At 40.3% G+C, this 14,647-nt stretch overlaps 1 protein-coding gene across 10 annotated transcripts in view; it reads right to left on the bottom strand.

Annotated features, from left to right (window-relative positions):
- Positions 1 to 4,550: 4,550 nt before the first annotated feature.
- The window catches only part of KLHL13 (kelch like family member 13), a 264,819-nt gene continuing 254,722 nt past the window's right edge, over positions 4,551 to 14,647 (bottom strand). For all 10 annotated transcript variants that reach the window (XM_060183005.1, XM_060182999.1, XM_060183004.1 and 7 more), the window contains 2 exons: positions 10,370 to 10,483; positions 4,551 to 6,151 (listed from right to left, as the gene is read on the bottom strand). In XM_060183005.1, the coding sequence (XP_060038988.1) occupies positions 5,664 to 6,151; positions 10,370 to 10,483 (602 nt within the window). In that variant the 3' untranslated portion in view covers positions 4,551 to 5,663. The remainder of the gene's footprint in view (positions 6,152 to 10,369; positions 10,484 to 14,647) is intronic.

Below are 14,647 nucleotides of genomic sequence, written 5' to 3'. Positions count from 1 at the left end.
GGTGGGGAGCCGGAGGCTCAAACCAGGATCCCTACGCTGGTCCTTGTGCTTTTATGCCGTGTGCGCTTAACCCACTGCGCTACCGCCTGGCCCCCAGATATCTCTTTTAAGCCTGCCTCCAACAGTCCTAACACCTGCAATGCTCCATTTTTGTCTTGTTGACTGAATGGTGAAGTCTCTAAGGATAGACAGAAGGAAGAGGCCACAGGATGGAGAGAAAGACCACTGCTTGAAAAAAAGATGGACTTAGTGTACACCTGCAGGACCACTAGTCTCTCCTATACATGTTTCCATTTTCAGGCAGGTCAAAATCATGCAAATGGCCTACAGGCAGAGAACAGAGAGATCACGTGACCAACTGCTGGCTGAAGAACAGTCTAGCTGGGGATGGGAAGGTGTCACTGAAATTCATACCAAGCTTCTCCCAACATTCAAAAGTGTTGCTGATAGGAAAACGATTTTCCTTATGTGTAACCAAGACAGAGATAGGAACATCTGCATTGAAAATCCTTCCACCCTAAGATTCCCCATTCTCATCTGCTCTGTTCCTACTTTTTGGTTGCTGTTCATTAACCACTTTGTTGTGCTTTATATCTTGCTGCTTTTTAGGCATCAAGTTGCAGATGCTATCATGATTCCATTCTGATTGCTCTGGGCAGATAACCTCACCAATGTGTCCTGGAACATCGCCTCTCCAGAGCTGTACTCCACTAGGGAAAGACAGAAAGAAACAGGCTGGGGGTATGGATAGACATGCCAAAGTCTATGTCCAGTGGAGAAGCAATTACAGACGTCAGAACTCCCACAGCTGCACCCCCAAAATAATTTTGATCCATATTCCCAGTAGGGGAGAAATGATAGGGGGAAGATAACCAGAGGGCTTTGGACTCCAACTCCATCAGGAACCAGACAGAGAAGAGGAAACAGAGAGGGCCATTTGGATGTAGTAATAGGTGTATGTGTGACTTGGAATGGAAGAGAAGATGAAACCTTAAAAATGTGTACTTATATACAAATATAGACAGACAGTTGTATAAATAATAGTTATCCCATATCTGTAACTTTAGGAAAACTGCTGTAGCTTACAATGGAGGGACTGGGAATTCAGAACACTGTTGGTAGGAAAGGTGTGTAGTTATACCCCTGTATATTTATACCTACCCCTTGTAATTTTGTAAATAAATATTAAATCACTAATAAAAAAGAGAGAGGATTAATGAACAGTGAAGCAGTACTAAAAAAAAAGAAAGATATCTCACTAATTCATGAGGAAATTTGACATTCTAGTTCGCTAGAGCTTAAAATTTTTGGTTCCGATTTAAGCTGGTCATTTGCAGAGAAAACATGTAGGATTGGATATAGGGTCCTAATGTAACCCACAAACAATTTTTTAGTTGTCTTCTTTATAATTATATTTTGCTGGTTAATGGTTTATAGTACAGTTGTTGGCACATGGGTACAATTTCTCATTTGCCTGTGATGGGTGTCTGCAAAAGATTCTCACCCTCTGCTCCCATGGGTAGAGAGCATGACCCTCATGCATGAGGCCCCAGGTTCAATCCCAGCACCAGACATATCAGAGTAGAGTAGTGCTCTGAACCTGCCTCATACATTACATCTTAAAAATAAATAAATAAATAAATAAATAAATAAATAAATCTAAATCTAATGGAATGTTGTTCAGCTATCAGAAAAGATGAGACCCTCTCTTTTGCTGCAATACGTTCATGTGGAACTGGGAAGAATTATGCTAAGTGAAATAAGCCAGAAGGAGAATGAGTATGGCATGATCTTATTCAATGGTCAGACTTAGGAAACAAATCACAGAAAACTGCAGCATAAAGCATAAATAGACTGATTTAATAAGGACCCAAAAATGGGAGAGGAGAGGTTGGGGACCTACTGCCTTATAGTGGAGGGAGATGACAAGTCGGGAGTCAGTGGGGTGTGCTTGTACCTATTTTGGGGAGATAGGAGACTGTACCTCTCAGACAACAACAATCCAGTAACTCAACATTTCCTCAATAAAGTGATTTGAGGAGAAAAACAAACAAACAAACAAAACCAAAAAAAATTCTTGGATCATTAATGTAACCCCTTCACATTAAGCAAGGTGAATCTTCTCAAATAACAGGATAACACACCCCACACATTTACCTGACCAGAAATGGACCTACCCTATGATCCAGCAATTCCTCTCTTGAGAAATATATCCAAAGAGATCAAATACACCCAGCTGAAGAGATATAGGTATACTTATGTTCATAGCAACACAATTTGTAATTGCTCAAACTTGGGAGCAACTCAGGTACCCAAGGACAGATGAGTGACTAAGAAAGTAGTGGTACCATCCCCGCCGTCCCCCCCACCCCCCACCCCCTGCCATGCCGGGACACGGTCTTTTGGTGGTGGGAGTGGTGTTTATGTACAATCCTATTAAAGTGTAAACATATAAACCACTATTTAATTAATATGAGAGGCGAAAAACTGATGATATGTCTAGAACTTCTTAAAACACAGACTGAGTCTTTTTAATACATAGGCTGTCTTTGATATGTTGTCTCTCCCAAAAGCCTAGACCAGGGAGAACAGAAGCAACCAGTAGCACAGCTATATACAAGATGCTGGGTATTATACCCCAAACCCTAACAAAGGGACTTTCCAAAGTTAACCCTATCACCAAATAATGTGAAGATAACAACAACTATCCATTGTCTTCTTGAACCCTAAGACAACAGGAACCTGACATTTCCACTATAGAGCCTATATTTCCCCCAGTCCTGGAACCTTAGGGTGGGGCCCACTTTTCTGCATGCTGCTTTCAATTCAAATCAAATAATATTGCATCCGCGGATTGCAACCTAATCAACGCAATGAGTGTCACCCCAGCATGCTTCACTTCAGACTGTGACCAGAGACTTCAGGTGTGGAATGACAACCCTTCAGCTCCATCACTCGGGTGAGACCTTTCCTTTCATAGCATTCTCTAATTCCATTCCAGGTGTTCCACTCCCCAATAAAGTCCCCAAACCTAGATACAGTGCAGGTCCCCTGAGACAGAGCATAGGTTCACACGTGCCCATAAACTAGGGGAAAAATATATACCTGAAAGCAGAAGTACACAAGAGAATGCAGGGAATACCCCCCCAACATTTCATCTGCGCTATTCCAGTCTTTAGGTCCATGACTGTTCAACAATTTGTTTGGCTTTGTATGTTAACTCTCTTTTCAGCCACCAGGTTCCGGATGCCAGCAAGATGCTGACCAGACTTCCCTGGACAGACAACCCCATCAATGTGTACTGGTGCTCCACTTCCTCAGAGCCCCACCCTACTAGGGAAAGAGAGAGACAGACTGGGAGTATGGATCCACCAGTCAATGCCCATGTTCAGCGGGGAAGCAATTACAGAAGCCAGACCTTCCACCCTCTGCAACCCACAACGACCCTGGATCCATACCCCCAGAGAGATAGAGAATGGGAAGGGGAGGGGATGGGATATGGAGATCTGGTTATGGGAATTGTGCAGAATTGTACCCCTCTCATTCTATGGTTTTGTTAATGTCTCCTTTCTTAAATAAAAAAAAAAAGATGGGTCAGAAAAAAAAAAGAAAGAAAGTAGTGGTATCTATACACAATAGAATACTACTCAGCTGTTAAAAATGATGAAGGAATCTCCTTTACCTCATCCTGGATGGAACTGGAAGGAATCATGTTGACTGAGATGAACCAAAATGAGAAGAATAAAAATTGCATGATTTCACTCATAGACAGAAGCACAGATAGAAAGGGGAAACTAGGGGGTTGATGGTGGCACATTCAGCTAAGCACACGTATCACATGTAAAGATCTGGGTTCAAGCCTCTGGACTCGACCTGCAGGGGGGAAGCTTCACAAGTAGTGAAGCAGTGTTGCAGGTGTCTTTTTTTTAAATCACGCCTTATCTACCCCTTTTCTGTCAATTTCTGTCTCTATCCAAAATAAATAACATGTTGAAAAATAAATAAATAGAGCTGTTTAGAAAAAGGAAAACAAAAAGTGCAGTTAAGGCTGGGTTTGCTGTATTCCTCCAAAGCATTCAACTCTAAGAAAGGAGTGGAAGGGTGGACCTGGACAGTGTCTTTGGAGTTCTGAAGAATGTTGGGGGTACGAGTATTTTGTAGACATCTACCATGGGGAGGAAGGTTGTACCCATCTGTCAACAAATGTATTGTAATCATACTTTAACTCCCCCCAAATAAAGAAATAGAGAGACAGAGATACAGAGACAGAAAGAGATTTTGGTAGTTCTTTGGGGCTACAGGAGGCAGTAAATCTTCCAGAAAGTAACTCCACAAATACAACCAGCAATGGCTTTTGACCAAAGCCCTTAGTCCTTAGACTGGGTAAGAGGGATGTTTTCCTTGAATAAAGTTCTTTGACATTCACTAATCCAAACTGTCTAGGGCTGTAAATTCTGGTCATTCGAATTTTGTCAAACCAAACAACAACGAAAAGATATTTAAGGAAAAAAAAATCAAATTAGACAGTAACAAGATGCCTCAGGCCAAAATGACATTAAATGTTTTTTTTTATTGAACAACAACAACAAAGAAAGGTAAAACATGAAAGTTGAATTCACTGAGCAACAGCAGCTCACCAGGTAAAGCTGCTCTACTTTGTGCTAAATAACCTTATGAACTTAGAGTATACAGGATACAGATAATATGTCAGTTACCTCAACAGCAAAGGAGAAGTTGTAGGTTATAGTTTTAGGAAAATCAAATCTGGTCAAATGACAAAATTTAGTTGCCCCAAATTTCTAGCCCTTATCCACCTAAATTAATTATGATTCAAACACACGGGCATTCCCATTTTTAAGGAAAAATATTTTTAGGAACAATTTTCACATTTATCTGATGTGCCACTCAGTTTTTTTAATTTTCCGTTTGGTATGTGTATGGGTGTGAAAAATCCCCATGTCCTTGTTTATCAGTAGAGAGGCCATGCAGGCTTTTTTTTTTTTTCTCTTTCTTTCTTGAAATGACTATTGGCCAATTGCAGTTATTATTTCTCCTGTGTGTCTAAGAAACTTTATATGTTCTCAATGCACCCATATAGACAGGTAGGTGGGTTGGCAGATGTGTCAAAAATACTTTATGAAAGAGGGAGGTAGCTCATGCTAGTTGGCAACTTTTAGTCTACTTTCTGTTGGAGCCGGCTGCCTCCCTTCCACATCTCACAGTCAAAAGATGAAAGGAAACACTTTTACTTTGAAGCCTAGTTAGCACAGCTGCACATTTACTAGAATCCACCTTCCACTTGGTGTATTGGGTTCTCAAATGTAAGATGACAAATACCTCACACCCAGTACAAGCGTCAAAAAAGTACTGAAGATACATTTTATAGACAATACCTCGGCTGTTTTTTTTTCTTTTTTTTTCCATATATGTTAAACATCAGCTTCTAACGGATACAATTGCCAGAATGGTTTTGTCACCACTTTATAAACACTCGAAGCCAAACAAACAGCACAAAGAACATCAATATCATCCCCCCCCCAATATCTGTATCAATTACTGTAGGCTAATCCTAACATATACTACTTAAGGGGGGGAGGGGATAAGAGAATCTATGACACACGGCAAAGATATAGAACTACAGCATCTTAGTTGTAGGGATGACCTTAAGGTGCAGAAAGAGGGGACTCTCTAGAAGGGGATGGTGTAGTTTCTTCGGGTGGAAAAACTGTGAGGGTGCAAGCTCGGATGCCCCCAAGGGATTCTGGGAGATCAAACACCTTATGCCATTCATCTTTATCAGGGTCGTATTTCTGCACTATCTCGACCATACAACGATTATTCCAGGAGTACCCACCGACCACATAGATTTTATTCTCAAAGACTGCAACCCCAACATCACTCTGCCCTCTCAGCATGGCAGCGATGGGGGTCCACTGGTCAAGGATAGGTGAGTAGTATTCACAGCTTAGGACATCATCATAATCACTTGTTCCTCGAAAGTGATTGCCACCGATGACATACAGCCTTTCTCCCACGGTACACATGCAGTGCAGCCCTCGGACAGTGGTCATCGGTGCCTTCTGAATCCATTTGTCGGTATCAGGGTCAAAGCACATGAGCTCTTTCTGGAAAGTGTCATGAGTGATTCCTCCTACAGTAACGCAAATCACAGGCATGAGGGAGACACATTATTATCTGACTGCAAGGCTGAATCAAAAGCTATGTCACAGATAATGAACTTTTGGTCACATACAATGACAAGCTGTAGCTCATCAGTAGTGCTTATAAAAGCCTGTCCTCTATAAATGCTTTCTGTGGGCGTAAAGTGGAGAAAACAATTTTCCATTCCAGCCGACTAAAACAGAGCTTCTGCTACTACAATGATGTTCTCAAAAAGATATCCATGGGGTTTCAGGGGGCATTCGGAAAGAGAATAGACTCCCGTCATTTTTCAGAGTGGGGTCTAAGGTGAATCATTTCACTTTTTTGTGTGTGTGGACAGTCACCCTGTGAGAGCTCTAAAATGGACTAAGTGTCCACTGCTTTCCCCATTGACCAAGCAGTAACTACTCTAGTTATCTCATTAGGATTGTGACTATGGCATGGAGTACATAAAAAGCTCTGAATTCATCATACAAATGCTCAGACTTAAAGGAACATTCAGAATTGTTTGTTGTTCTTGACATTTTTTTTTTGGTGGATAGGCTAATAAGAGTGGATAATGTCATTTCTTATCAACATGGGTATTTATTTATTTGTTATTAATTAATTAATTAATTAAGTTATATTACCACTAGGGTTATTACGGGGCTTGGTGCCTGCATGATGAATCTATTGCTCCTGGTGGCGACTTTTTTTTAAATATAGAAATTAAAAGGGAAGGGGAAGTGCTGTTCTAGGTGAGGGGGGATCTAACTGGGTTGGTCGGGGCGTTATTGGAGGTGGTGGGGGAAAAATAAATAAAAAAAGAAATTAAAAAAAGAGGGAAGGGGAGATAGGGAGAAAGAGAGAGAGGGAGAGACATACCTGTAGACCTGCTTCACCACTCTTGAAGCTTCCCCCCTGCAAGTGGGGAACCTGGACCCTTGCGTACCATAATATATATGCTTTGTGGGGTATGCCACGTCAGTATGGGTGTTTAAAAAGTGAAAGAACCACAGTGCTGAATAGATGTGGATTTTTGTGTGCGCAACAGTTTGCTGTCGGTCTCTTGAGTTCATATCACCCACAAACTATATTCTTGGATCACATAGAAGTCAGTCAGGCATGGAATGTCAACTCTTCAACTCCGTTACTCTGGTGAGACCTTTCCTAGCTCACAAGACTCCTTAATTCCAGCTCAGGTGCTACACTTCTTAACAAACCTCAAAACCTAGATATAGACCAGGGCCCATGAGATAGGGCAAATGTACATGTATCCATAAGTTAGGGGAAAACATATACCTTAAAGCAAAAGTGCACAATACCTTTCAGTGAGTCAATAAATGTAGCAAGCAAGCAAAAAGACCTAAAAAGACACCATGAAGTACCTAATGAAATAGTTTCTACTTAGTTTCTACTTAGACCTAGACATCCTCCTCACCTACCTCAGTCACTTCCCCATCCCTCAGTCACTCCAAAGATAACCTTGCCATACAAAATAAGGACTACAAAAGCTGAATAAGGGCAAGAGACTGGCATACTTCCAATGATGACTCCTTAGTCACTATCAGGTCATACCATCACCTGGGGTCCTACTCAGGGAGTCCTGGGGTTCCCACACAGACATGATGGGCCTAGACCTCTAGTGGATCCCTCTCACCACTGTCACTGGTCATCTCCATCAGGAACAGCATAATGGACCCCTTTTGTGGGCCCTTATAGGACCTTGCCCTCAATGTGGATCAAGAAGTGTAGGGACTGTTCCATTCTCCAAAGGGAGGTTGGATAACATACTCTACCTACCACCCAAGGATGATGGGTCCTGAAATTAGCGCAGCCTGGAATGTTCCTAGCCGTGACCACAAAATGCCAGATAGACCTACAGGGATGCAGAGCTTACATAGGCTCCTGTGCTTATGGGACTCAGATCAAATCTATGGGGTTTATAGTTAACAACCTTTATATACTTTTCCCATATTTGGGAGCTACTCTCTTCCCTGATCCAGCTTTCTAGTCCTTTTTTCCAACTAGGACACCATCTCCCCAGACAATAACTTAGGTCACCTGCATATCAACTGTCAGTCTCAGGCAAACACTAGTAAAGTCATGGGCCCCTTGGAATATATCTAAAATAGACCTACTAGCTTTTTCCAAAACAGACCCCAAATCTTCATCTGCAATATTCTTGTCTTTAGGTTCATGATTAGTCAACAATTTGCTCTGCCTTATATCTTAACTCTTTTTCAGCCACCAGGTTTCCAGACGTTATCATGGTGCCAATCTGACTTCCCTAGGCAAGGTGTCCTGGAGCCCCACCTCCCCAGATCCCTACCCTACTAGGGAAAGAGAGAAACAGGCTGGGGTTGACTTGTTAATGCCCATGTTCAGTGGGGAAGCAATTACAGAAGCCAGACTTCCCACCTTATGTACCCCATAATGATCCTGGGGCCATAATCCCAGGAGGATAAAGAATAGGAAAATTATGGTTCCCATCTTTTTTTGTTTGTTTTTGAAGGGAGGGTGCTGAGGATTCAACATAGGGTACCATAGATGAGTATAAGCTCTGCCACAGAGCTACACACACACACACATACACACACACACACACACACACACACACACACACACACACACACACACACACACACACACACACCATTAGATTAGAAAGGTCATTTATACATTATATGCTAGTTGTACTATAAAGTGCCACCACAAGATTTCAGATGTCACCACCCCCCCACCCCGTACACTCCAAAAATTCTCATTATAACAGCATAATAGCTACACACATAAAATGGGCAGATAAAGTAAATCAATGATTAGTGGAGCATATGGTTTCCTGGATGACTCTTTCAATATAAGATGCCCTGTAGTTGCTCATAAATTTAATGCCAGGAGCCTGCCAATCATACACATCAGGGCTTTCCCTGATCCTTTTTGATTACAGATTTCATAAGGCAGGAGTTCAGAGACTGAGACCATAAATATCACCTCAATGCCTTTGTTCTCTACTAATGTAACTGCTATCCTGGCATTGGCAGGCTGTCAAAGAGGGCAGAGCCTGTCAAAGGCAGACTGTGCCAGGGCCACATGATAAGAACCAGCCTAGCAAAGCAAAATCTCAATGCCAGAGGTGAGCACTGCATTAATATAGGACTCCTTCCTAAATTCTGTGGAAGACTTGACTATCTGCAGCTTGAGAATGAGACTTATAACTGGGAAACTGAGAGCAAACTGTAGTCATTCAGAGGTTTTTTTTTTTGTTGTTGTTGTTTTTGTTGTTTTATTTTTTTTCTTGTGGGAAAATTATATGAGCAAAGTATTAGTGATGCAATGATAATGGAGTAAAATTCCATTATAGTACTATGGAACAGATAAGTGCATATTCTAGTTTGTAATAAATGAGGAATATATATATGAAATAGGTCTTATGTACAATAGAGTTTATATGTTATATATAGTAATGTATTTCCTCACAGTTAAGTCAAATTTTAAATAAAAATGAATTAAGCATTTCTATAGAGAACTTAAATCATGACTATTAGAGTATAGAACATGGGGGCTGGAAAGCAAGTTGGAGCAGTCACACACTTCCCAGTTAATTCTGACTTATATATTGACAGAAGAACTAGTTTTCTGCTAGCTTTATTCACTAATATTGGGTTGTCATAAAAGTCATGGCATTTTTGCAGACCAAAACATAGAAATATACATTGTGATTTTACGACAGCCCAATAAAGTACCAAAGGCATTCATAGTATGGACATGTACAAAGTATCTTCTAATATCAACTTAAATTGCATTTTGATGTTCTATTTTTCTGGATTGTTATTAACTTACACAAAGATGACAGCACAGTTAATAAAAAAAAAGAAAGAAAGCATGCAATATAGAAGTAAATAAGGAGGCAGAAGACAACCACCAGATTGTTTTGTTCCTATGTGGGATATAGGGAATTGAAACACACAAACTTGCAAAAAGAAAAAAATTAATAATAAGAAGGAAAGGAGCCAATCTGTCTCTAAGGCATTGCAAGAATGATGGTGGTTCTTGTGGTATGAGGGGGAGGGACACAAAATTTTGGTGGCAGTTGTAGTATGTAACTATATCCCTGTAATCTCATAAGACATAAAATTACTAAGAAAACAATGTTAACAAAAAGAGAATGTCAAGACAGGAAAAATGTATACATTATAGTAATTGCAGTACCACTATAATTGCTTACCTGAAATATACATTACTCCTCCATACACAGTTCCAGCATGGCCATAGTGGGGTTCATTCATCTTGGCAACATAGGTCCATTCATTTGTTCTTGGGTTATAACATTCCACTGTAGCTGTTGTGAAAAGAGAAAGAGAGAGAGAGAGAGAGAGAGAGAGAGAGAGAGAGATATTCCTTTTTATTTTCCATTTAGCAACTACATCTTTCTCCCTCTTAAGTAGAACAAATAACATCCAACTAACAGAAGCGTAACCATTATAGTTATGAGAGAGTCTTTGAGGGTCTCTTATGTTAACCTCTGTGGTTATAATAATAACATGAATCATTAAACCATTGACTTTATGTCACTGCAGAAACTGTTAGGATTTTTCTTCTAGTATCTTGCTAAATGGCTCTGACTTGATATTTCTCTTGTCTCTTTGCTCTGAAAATGTGAAAGGATGAAAAAGTATAAGAAAACTGCTTCAGTTCTTGTTCCTATGTTGATGCAAAACATAGGAAACAAACAAACAAACAAAAGATAGATAAGAAGGAACATTTTAAATTGAGACTAGAAATGTGTTGTCTGGTGTGTGACCTGACACTCATTGTTTTATTCTACACTCAGAGCACTAAATGTTCACTGACATGAATGTGTCTACATTTCCCTATTTAAACAGTAGCTTTTTAAATTTATTTATTGTTGGACAGAACAAGCAAGAAATTGAGAGGAGAGGAGGAGGAGATAGAGAGGGAAAGAAGAGGCCGGGTGGTGGGGCACTTGGTGGAATGCACATGTTACAATGTGCAAGGACCCAGGTTCAAGCCTCCAGTCCCCACCTGCAGGGGGAAAGCTTTGTGAGTGGTGAAGCAGTGTCGCAGGTGACTCTCTGTCTCTCGCCCTTTCTATTAACTTCCTTCCTCTCAATTTCTGGCTGTCTCTATCCAATAAATAAAGATATTAGAGAGAGAGAGAGAAAGAGACAGACAGACAGACAGACAGACAGACAAAGAAAAATACCTGCAGCCTTGCTGCACTACTCATGAAGCTTTTCCCCTGCAGGTGGAGAATGAGGGCTTGAACCTGGGTCTTTGAGCACTGTAATATGTGCGCTCCACCAAGTGTGCTACCACCTGTCCCCAACATTTAAACAATAGTTTGTATATAACCAGTAACACTGTAGCTAGTACTACTCTTAACTTGAACATGATTGGAAGTTTTAAATATGAAGTTAAAATTGTTTAAATTACTTACTTTACTTTTACTGCTTATTTTTATTATTAGGGATATTTTCTGACAAGTAGTTTCATTATCTTTAACAGAAAGTGTATTGGAGACATGACCTCAACTGTTAAATATGTCAGTCTGTAAGAACCTCAAGAATAGAACAATAGCGCAAAGTGACAGAAAATGTGATGTTCTCTTAAAAGACAGAAAGAAAAAGGGTCGCTAAGTGGTCTCTGGTCAAAAGCACAAAATTTAGACTGACTTGGAAAAAAAAATAGCAGTATTTACTGGAAACACTGCCAGTTGCTAATCCAATTTCTTGTCTCCCTTAACCTTGGTCTTGTCTTATTAAGAGAACTATAATATGCTTGGGGAAGTTCCATTCTAAATTCAAACTAAACATCAAATAAGTAAGTTCCTTTGAAGCTGAAGTTGACCATATCATATAATTCTGGGCAGTGAAGTGGAAGTTGCAGTGATTGGATCAGGACACTTGAATAAGGTTTGCCATTTGCAGCCAAATGCAGCACATGAATCATGCTTTGAACTAGATATCCCATTTAAAGAAGTGTTGGAACTAGCAAAATAGTTCACCTGAATAATGTTCCTGCTTTGCCAAGCACAAGACTCAGGTTCAAACCCGGTCCCTACCACATTAGATAATGCTCCAGAGCTGTGGTATCTTTATATCTCTATCACTCTCTGTATCTCTGTCTCTCTATCTGAAACACTGGACCAAAGTGGTGAAGCCCTGGTGAAGATATAAAAGAAAAGTAAAAATAAATATAAAAATGGTAACATGAGAACAGGCAAAACTAGAAAAATTCACTTTCCACTCTATTGATTTTTAAATGTACTTTTTTATTATAAGAGAATGAAGAAGGAGAGAGAAAGGGAGAGGACACAGGGCGCCGGGTGGTGGCACACCTGGTTGAGTGCACATGTTACAATGTGCAAGGACCCAAGTTCGAGCCCCCCCTGTCCCCTACCTGTAGGGGAAAGCTTTGCAAGTAGTAAAGCAGTGCTTCTCTCTCTCTATCTCTCCCTACCCTCTCAATTTCTGGCTGTTTCTATCCAATAAAGAAAGGTAATAAAAATTTAAATTGAAAGAGAAAGAGAATGAGAGTCAGATACTTGTTCAGCTCTGGCATAAGGTGGTAACAGGGATTGAACCTGAGGACTATGGGGCCTTAACAGGCTGAGCTATGTCCCCACCCCTAAATACTTCAATTTTTCATGAAATACTCCATGTGAAAACTATTTGTTTCTCCTTTAGTAACAACCATATCACATTTCTCAAATCCCATTCCAAATAGCTCCAGCTTTGAATTTTGAGTCTGATCCCAAAGGCTTTTTGCTATTGTTTTAATCTTCTCTCTTTGTTAGTTTGTTCATTGTTTCTTCAGGTTTGGAACCTTCCCAACTTTCTTTCTTCTTCTTTTAAAAATTTTACTGAAAGAGGGATGCTTTCATTATGCATACGATTACATGATGCTTTTTTAAAATCCTTTAAATACCAAAGTTAAAAAAAAAAGAGAGAGAGAGGCAGACTGGGAGTATGGATCGACCAGTCAACGCCCATGTTCAGCGGGGAAGCAATTACAGAAGCCAGACCTTCCACCCTCTGCAACCCACAATGACCCTGGATCCATATTCCCAGAGAGATAGAGAATGGGAAGGCTATCAGGGGAGGGGATGGGATATGGAGACCGGGTTATGGGAATTGTGTGAAATTGTACCCCTCTTATTCTATGGTTTTGTTAATGTCTCCTTTCTTAAATAAAAAAAAAAAAAGCATCATTACAAGGAAAAAAAATAAAAGAAGTCAAAATAAAAAAGATGCAAACTTAAAAACCTTTGCTAAGTTATGCTTGCCTAAGCAAAACCATATTCATGGGAAATACACAGCACAGAGAAACAAAAAGAAACACCCTGGTTACTTAAAAATTAATGAACAGAGGAAAAAGAGAGGCTAGAGGATTGCACAGCCTCTGGTGCTGAGGATTGAACGTGGGGCCTTAGAGCCTCAGGTATAAAAAAAATCCTTTACAGAGCCATTATGTTGTCTGCCTAGCCCACCAACTCTCTTTCTTCTAAACCCTTTCATCAAGTAATAAGACCCTAGCCTCAAAATCAGGGCTACTTCCAGATTTGATGAAAAGCTGAAGCTGCAATATATTCCAATACTGGTTTTGATTTCCAACCACTGGAAGTCTTATTTAATTCATTTCCATTTGCCCTTAGCGTGACTTTCACCTAATTGACAAGTTAAATCCTACCAAATGTATATTGCCATCTCTCTTCACTTACAGAGGATCTAGTATATGGATTGGTACTTGGGATCAACATGTAATTAATAGTAGGGTCTTACTTGATAAAATACAGTTGTCTAATCACACATCCCATGAGAAAAAAGAGTTTTAAAAGACGAATTTTTCCTTCTCTTTGATGCCAAAGACAGGTTTTACTATAGCCCTTTGCTTTTCTGAATGAAGAACTCTGCTTTGAACTCTCAATTTCCTGGTAACAGTCTAATTCAATTTGTTCCAATGCAATTTCCAACAGTTTCCTCTTTATTCTGACTACAGTGGCACTACAAGTTGAACAGCTTTTCACTCTTTATGATAGAGCTTCCTGGGTAGAGCACACCCTTTACCATGGCTGAGGACCCTTTTTAAATTTTTAAAAATATTTATTTATTTATTCCCTTTTGTTGCCCTTGTTGTTTTATTGTTGTAGTTATTATTGTTGTTGTCATCATTGTTGGATAGGACAGAGAGAAATGGAGAGAGGATGGGAAGACAGAGAGAGGGAGAGAAAGAAAGACACCTGCAGACCTGCTTCACCGCTTGTAAAGCAACACCCCTGCAGGTGGGGAGCTAGGGCTCAAACCGGGATCCTTACCCTGGTCCTTGCGCTTTGCACCACCTGCACTTAACTCACTGCCCTACAGCCCGACTCCCGAGGACCCATTTTTGAGCCCCTGGCCACCACATGGGAGGACCTGCATGGGCTAGGTTCATGAGTGGTGAAGCATATCCGTGCTATCTCCATTTCCCCCTCTATCTCTTT

Source organism: Erinaceus europaeus, chromosome X, assembly GCF_950295315.1.
Source record: "Erinaceus europaeus chromosome X, mEriEur2.1, whole genome shotgun sequence".
Classification (NCBI taxonomy): domain Eukaryota; kingdom Metazoa; phylum Chordata; class Mammalia; order Eulipotyphla; family Erinaceidae; genus Erinaceus; species Erinaceus europaeus.
Note: the sequence above shows the minus strand (reverse complement) of the source record. Positions and strands in the feature narration are given on the sequence as shown.